The sequence below is a fragment of the Carassius gibelio genome, chromosome B25, assembly GCF_023724105.1.
Source record: "Carassius gibelio isolate Cgi1373 ecotype wild population from Czech Republic chromosome B25, carGib1.2-hapl.c, whole genome shotgun sequence".
NCBI classification, from domain to species: Eukaryota; Metazoa; Chordata; class Actinopteri; order Cypriniformes; family Cyprinidae; genus Carassius; species Carassius gibelio.
The window spans coordinates 25,025,181-25,032,680 of NC_068420.1; the positions used below are offsets into that span (position 1 = coordinate 25,025,181).

Consider the following 7,500-nt stretch of genomic DNA (forward strand, 5'->3'; position numbering starts at 1 on the left):
ATTCCATCCTGTTTTTAAAGATTATCCACACATCAACATTTTTCCCATCATATTTCGCCATGTTTCTTCTCAACCATATTACATACTTTGCTATTGTTACACATAAATTAAAGGTATACATATTACAGTCATTATGACCAAATAAAAACATTGTTTCCCACTTCTTTTGGTCCTCATCATACTTCCCCTCCAAAATTTCTTTTGCAATTTCCTTCATTTTTCTCATAAAATCATCTAACCTTTCACAATAAAAAAACAGATGTAACAGTCCTTCCTTTTCTTTCATACACACTTTACACTTTGCATCATTTTGAATTCCTATTTTATGTAATCTCATCTCTGTTAATATACAATTGTGTCTCAATAAATAATTAAAATTCTCTAAAATTGGTTCCATATATTTCAACCTCACGTTTCCCCAAATTTCATTTTCATTTAAGTCATCATATCTTTCTTTCCAGTAGTTCAAAGCTACTGGTTTTGTAAAAGCGATAGACCTAAAAATACTATACACATTCCTTACTTTGCATAAATTAAAATGAACGTTTTCCCCATTTAACCTTTTAAAAAATCCATCTGGAAATTCATTCTCATCCCCACTCTCATAGTTTTCAATTCTTTCAATCCAGTCCTTTGGTATCGCTTTCTTTAAATCCTCATATTGTCCTTCTAACTTCCTTCTCCACGCCCTTTTGCCCCCCTCTCTCAATGCATCCACAACTGCCTGTAAAGGTACATAACCCTCTATCACCTCATACAATAGATCTTTTATTTGTCTCAAACCACAATCCCACCATTCTTTATAATACATGACCTTACCGTCCCTTATGATATTCGGATTTAAAAACAATGGTTGTTCTAAAAGCTGGGCCCTTCCTTTAGGTAAAATCAGTACATTTTCTAAAAATTCCCCCCATGATTCCAAAACCTCCACATAAAAACATGGCAGACCTTTTAACATCCAGCTTTTCATTTTCATCCATAAAACATTACATCCCATATTACATTTTTCCAGGTAATATTCCATGACTCTTTTCCAAATTACATCACTTTTGCTCTCTAGAAACTTCTGAACTGTTTTAATTCTCAGCGTTCTCATTCTTAAAAATGGATCTAAAAGTCCCAATCCTCCCTCCTTTATGTTTCCAAGTAATGTATCATATGCAATCTTAGCCCTTCCATTTCCCCATAAAAACTTTAAAACCAATTCTTTCATTTTTTTGTAGTACAGATGAGGCAATGGGGTTACTCCCAACACATACCAGACTTTCGACAGCATCAATGAATTTATAATTAAAACTTTCCCCCTTAGCTTTAAATCTCTAATTTGCCAAAATCTCAGTCTTTTTCCAATTCCATTTAAAACACCTTCCCAATTCAAAGTGTCTGCCTTATTAGAATCAATACCAACCCACAACCCCAAAATCTTGATGTGCTGCATTTCCTCCTTGAATTGTATATGCTGCGGTATTTCCTCTACTCTGCCAATCCTCATACACACACTTTTCCCCACATTTACTTTGGCTCCCGACCCTTTACAATATCTTTCTAAAATCCCCATTGCCCTATCAATACTTTGGATGTCTTCTACCAACAAGGTTGTATCATCTGCATACTGATACACTGCTTCTCTTTGGAAATGGTTCTTTATTTGTATTCCTTTGATTTCTCTGTCTGCCTTAATAGCCAAACCAAGTGGCTCGGCTACCAGAGAGTAAAGTAAGGCAGACAGTGGGCATCCTTGCCTGATCGACCTTGTTGGTTGAAAACAATCCGTTAAAAAACCATTGCATTTTATGCATGTTAACACATCTGAGTAAAAAATCCAAATCCATTTTCTAAAATTTTCTCCAAAACCAAAAGCCTTAAGAACATCAAATAAAAACTCATGCTCTACCCTGTCAAATGCCTTTTCTAAATCCAGACTTATTAAAAATCCCCCCTTTCCCTTCTCCTTCATATAATAAATTGTGTCTCTTATACTTTTAACCACATCTACTATATCTCTTCCTTGCACCCCGTATGCCTGTGTTGTTTTTATTATTTTTGGTAAAACCTTTTTTAATCTGTTTGCTAATACTTTTGCTAATATTTTAAAATCTGTATTCAACATGGATATAGGTCTAAAATTTTTAAGATCTTTTGGATTACCGCTTTTTTTGTAAATCATTTTTACCATGCCTATCTTCATTTTTTCACTCAACACCCCCTTCTTGAAAATTTCTTCAAAAACTTCTTTTAAAATTGGCACTAACATTTCTCTAAAAGTTTTATAAAATTCATTAGTCAAACCATCCACACCAGGGCTCTTTCCAGGTTTTAACTGTTGAATTGCCATATCTATTTCTTCTTCCTTAATTTCTTCATCACACAAAATCCTGTCCTCACCTGTTAACTTAGATTTAATTTGTTTAATCAAAAACTCCTCATCATTTTTTCCTATACCTTGTCCCTTAAACATGTCCATGTAATATTGCTTTACTGTTTTCAAAATTTCTTTAGTTTCTGTTTCTATTTCCCCTTTTTTATTTAAGACTTCTTTCAATAGATCAGCCTTCTGCCTATTTTGTTCTAAATTAAAGAAAAATTTTGTGCATCTTTCTCCCTCTACTGCATATTTTGCTTTACTTCTTATAATTGCACCCTTACATTTTTCCTCTTCTAATATCTTTAATTTATCTTGTAGCATTATTATTTTTTCAATTTCCTCTTTTCCATTGCTTTCTGACACTTTACTTAACTCATTATTCAGGAGTTTGGTTAATTCGGTTTCCTTCTGTCTTTCTAATTTTCTGACATTTTTGCTGTATTCTATTGAAAATGTCTTTATTTCCCACTTAACACTGTCCCACCATACTCTTTTCTCTTCCCTATACATTCTATTAATTTTGCTTTCTTCCACAATCCCTTTAATACTTTCCTGATATGCATTACTCTTTAAAATCTTTGCATTTAAAACCCACACTCCCCCTCCCCTTTTCACACTTGAAGAATCTAATGTTAAAAATAAGAGAGAATGATCACTAAGACCAACTCGTTTATAATAAACATTAGTAATATTCCCTTGCATTTCCTCTGTACATAAAATATAATCAATCCTACTTTGTTTCAGTTCTTTTAAAACAAATTGTCTTCTTGAAAATTGCCTACTCGTTCTATTTCTTTCTCTCCACACATCAATCAATTTAAAATCCCCCATCAGTTTGTTCAACTCCTCCCTTCCCTTATCAGTCTTAAAAACCATATTACTTGCTAAGTCTAATTCTGTAAAAACAGTATTAAAATCCCCCATTAAAATCACCCTTTCATTAATTCTTACATTTGCAGATATTGTTTTAAAAAATTCCACCTTTTGCTTTTCTTCATTTGGAGCATGTATGTTACATATTGTACATCTCTCATTTCCTTTTTCTATTTCAACAGCTAAACATTTCCCTGCTCCATCATTAAACACCACACTTTCTTTTTCACACACCTCTCTTCTTATTAAAATAGCAACCCCTTTCCCAGTTTTCTCTGTACCATTATTACAATGTATATTCCCATCCCATAAATTTTCAAACCTTTTAACACAATAATTTTTCCAATTCGTTTCTTGTAATACAAATACATCCACCCCTCTACATAATTCCCTCATATTTTCAAATTTCTCCACATCCATTAAACCTCGTGCATTAAATGAAACAACTCTTAAAAACATAAAAACAATATAAAATAAATAATTAAAACATTTCATTTTTTTTTTCAGTCATGCTCCATATCTCTCAGTACATCAAATCTGTTCTCACAACCCTCCTTGTCTTTTAATATTCCTTGCCTTAAAAATCTTTTCTTTGCAATGTCTATATTGGGTGTTACCTTTAAAGTTCTTCTTCTTTGTATTCCTTCTCGTTCTTTCCTACGTTTCTCTTCTCCTTTTCTCTCCATTCTCCTCTCCTGATAACCTTCCTCGTCGTTTTGTTGTTCCCCATGTTCCTCGCTCATATCCATAGTCTTTTGCACAGTCCATTGAGATGTTGTTATTTCTCCATCTAGTTCTTTCTTCTTTTCTCCTGTGTCCCCCTGATGTTCTTTCTCTCCATTGTCCTCTCTCAGTCCACAGTGTTTCTCTTCTCCTTTTCTCTCCATTCTCCCCTCCTGATAATCTTCCTCATTGTTTTTTTGTTCCTCCTGTTCTTTGCTTATTTCCATGGTCCTTTGCACCGTCCCTTGTGATATTGTTTTTTCTCCATCATTTTCTTTTTCCTCTCCTCCTGTGTCTGCTTGATGTTCTTCCTCTTCATTTTCCTCTCCCAGTCCACAATCTTCCATCTCCTTGTTTAAAACATTGTCCATCTCGGTTTCCCTCTGCTTTTGCCCACCCACATTAACAACCATATCTGTTTCTTGTTCACTACTATTTTCTCCCTCCCCCATCCAACATTCGCACCTCACCAACACTTTCCTACATTCCGGGCACTTCACTGCATTGCAGCTTCTTGCCAAGTGCCCCTGCTCTTTGCACTGGTAACAAATAAAGTCCGGGCAATCTTTAAATACATGTCCTGGATCCATACACAATCTACAGGTTTTCACCTGCCGATCGTGTATAATCCGAAAGTACTGTGTGCCCTCAGCAGTCTCAAACTTGCTGCTATATGGTAGAGATACAACTTCCTTTGGGAACCTGACCTTTACATATCTCGTACCATCTGCTATTTCAGTACCCGGATATGTTCTTCTCTTAATGTTGGTTGAGGGAGTTACACCCCATGCCTCCAATTTATCTAATATATCCTGGTCATCAACATATGCAGGCAAATGCATGAAAGAAACAACATATTCTCTTACTTGTAGCTTTCTAATCTCACAAAATTGTTGCTTGATTCTTAGTCCATCCTCTAGCTTTTCACACTCCTCCTCATTTGATAATGTGATCTCGAATTCTTTGCCTTGTCTTGGTCTTATCGCCAAAATCTTTCCTCCTCCAATTTTTTCATTCACTTCTTTGATAATATCCTGCACCGATCCATCTCTCACCTCTGCCAGATCCACAATTACAGTTGCTTCCTTTGAATAAATAATCATTTTCTTTGCCTCGTTGTATCCAAGCCGTTGTCCTGTAGTGTTTTCCGTGTCAAAGTCCCTGCGTCTTTCTCCTGCCATTTCCTTGTTCATTTCCATGTAATCAGTCCAATTTTGAAAAAATAACAAAAAAAACCCTCCAAAAATAAAAATCCTCCCCAGACAGCCTAGGCTGCTGGGAAGTGTTTGAACTTAAAAACAAAACAAAACAGAAAAACAGAAAAAAAGCTAACTTTAAACAAAAAATGGGTTTACAAACAACAATGGTGAGCCTACTCTCACCCACTACTGCCACCTCACTTCCTGCTAGCACTCTAGCGTTGCCAGGTTGGTATGGCCGTAAGCGAAGTCTGCTGCAAAGAGAGGGCTATTTAAAGAGCAGCCAATCTTATCGCCAGTACATTATATAAGTAGGAAAGAAAGCCCAAAAGCTTAAAGCACCTGGTATTCCTAGGCAGTCTCTCATCAAAGTACTAACCAGACCTAAACCTGCTAAGATTCAGAGATCGGGCATTGACTCTATTTTTTGGCAAAATTATTATATACTAAGTGAAAAATGTCCAAAAAGCTTACAGCACCTGGTATTAACAGGCAGTCTCCCATCCATGTACTAACCAGGCCCAAACCTGCAAATATTCAGAGATCGGGCATTGACTCTATTTTTTGGCAAAATTATTATATACTAAGTGAAAAATGTCCAAAAAGCTTACAGCACCTGGTATTAACAGGCAGTCTCCCATCCATGTACTAACCAGGCCCAAACCTGCTAAGATTCAGAGATCGGGCATTGACTCTATTTTTTGGCAAAATTATTATATACTAAGTGAAAAATTTCCAAAAAGCTTACAGCACCTGGTATTCCCAGGCGGTCTCCCATCCAAGTACTAACCAGGCCCAAACCTGCAAATATTCAGAGATCGGGCATTGACTCTATTTTTTGGCAAAATTATTATATACTAAATGAAAAATGTCCAAAAAGCTTACAGCACCTGGTATTCCTAGGCAGTCTCTCATCAAAGTACTAACCAGACCTAAACCTGCTAAGATTCAGAGATCGGGCATTGACTCTTTTTTTTTTTTTTTTTTTTTTTTAATGAAAGATTATTATATAATTCGTGAAATTTTCCAAAAAGATTAAAGCACCTGGTATTCCCAGGCAGTCTCCCATCCATGTACTAACCAGGCCCAAACCTGCAAATATTCAGAGATCGGGCATTGACTCTATTTTTTGGCAAAATTATTATATACTAAGTGAAAAATGTCCAAAAAGCTTACAGCACCTGGTATTAACAGGCAGTCTCCCATCCATGTACTAACCAGGCCGAAACCTGCAAATATTCAGAGATCGGGCATTGACTCTATTTTTTGGCAAAATTATTATATACTAAGTGAAAAATTTCCAAAAAGCTTACAGCACCTGGTATTCCCAGGCGGTCTCCCATCCAAGTACTAACCAGGCCCAAACCTGCTTAGCTTCCGAGATCAGACGAGATCGGGCATAGCCAGGTTGGTATGGCTGTAAGCGAAGTCTGCTGCAAAGAGAGGGCTATTTAAAGAGCAGCCAATCTTATCGCCAGTACATTATATAAGTAGGAAAGAAAGCCCAAAAGCTTAAATCACCTGGTATTCCTAGGCAGTCTCTCATCAAAGTACTAACCAGACCTAAACCTGCTAAGATTCAGAGATCGGGCATCGACTCTTTTTTTTTTTTTTTATGAAAGATTATTATATAATTCGTGAAATTTTCCACAAAGATTAAAGCACCTGGTATTCCCAGGCAGTCTCCCATCCATGTACTAACCAGGCCCAAACCTGCAAATATTCAGAGATCGGGTATTGACTCTATTTTTTGGCAAAATTATTATATACTAAGTGAAAAATGTCCAAAAAGCTTACAGCACCTGGTATTCCTAGGCGGTCTCCCATCCAAGTACTAACCAGGCCCAAACCTGCTTAGCTTCCGAGATCAGACGAGATCGGGCATAGCCAGGTTGGTATGGCCGTAAGCGAAGTCTGCTGCAAAGAGAGGGCTATTTAAAGATCAGCCAATCTTATCGCCAGTACATTATATAAGTAGGAAAGGAAGCCCAAAAGCTTAAAGCACCTGGAATTCCTAGGCAGTCTCCCATCCATGTACTAACCAGGCCCAAACCTGCAAATATTCAGAGATCGGGCATTGACTCTATTTTTTGGCAAAATTATTATATACTAAGTGAAAAATTTCCAAAAAGCTTACAGCACCTGGTATTCCCAGGCGGTCTCCCATCCAAGTACTAACCAGGCCCAAACCTGCTTAGCTTCCGAGATCAGACGAGATCGGGCATAGCCAGGTTGGTATGGCCGTAAGCGAAGTCTGCTGCAAAGAGAGGGCTATTTAAAGATCAGCCAATCTTATCGCCAGTACATTATATAAGTAGGAAAGAAAGCCCAAAAGCT

General features: G+C 36.7%; 1 protein-coding gene and 3 non-coding genes across 7 annotated transcripts in view; all 4 read right to left on the reverse strand.

Moving 5' to 3' along the window:
• Positions 1 to 2,901: 2,901 nt before the first annotated feature.
• The window catches only part of LOC128014719 (UPF0746 protein DDB_G0281095-like), a 24,663-nt gene continuing 20,064 nt past the window's right edge, over positions 2,902 to 7,500 (reverse strand). For all 4 annotated transcript variants that reach the window (XM_052598433.1, XM_052598434.1, XM_052598435.1 and 1 more), the window contains exon 3: positions 2,902 to 5,505. In XM_052598433.1, coding sequence (XP_052454393.1) covers positions 3,745 to 5,163 — 1,419 coding nt within the window. In that variant the 5' untranslated portion in view covers positions 5,164 to 5,505 and the 3' untranslated portion in view covers positions 2,902 to 3,744. The remainder of the gene's footprint in view (positions 5,506 to 7,500) is intronic.
• On the reverse strand, positions 6,470 to 6,588 carry LOC128014810 (5S ribosomal RNA). Its single transcript, XR_008183693.1, has one exon. It is a non-coding gene; the product is annotated as a 5S ribosomal RNA (ribosomal RNA).
• On the reverse strand, positions 6,954 to 7,072 carry LOC128014818 (5S ribosomal RNA). Its single transcript, XR_008183701.1, has one exon. It is a non-coding gene; the product is annotated as a 5S ribosomal RNA (ribosomal RNA).
• LOC128014792 (5S ribosomal RNA) lies at positions 7,294 to 7,412 on the reverse strand. Its single transcript, XR_008183676.1, has one exon. It is a non-coding gene; the product is annotated as a 5S ribosomal RNA (ribosomal RNA).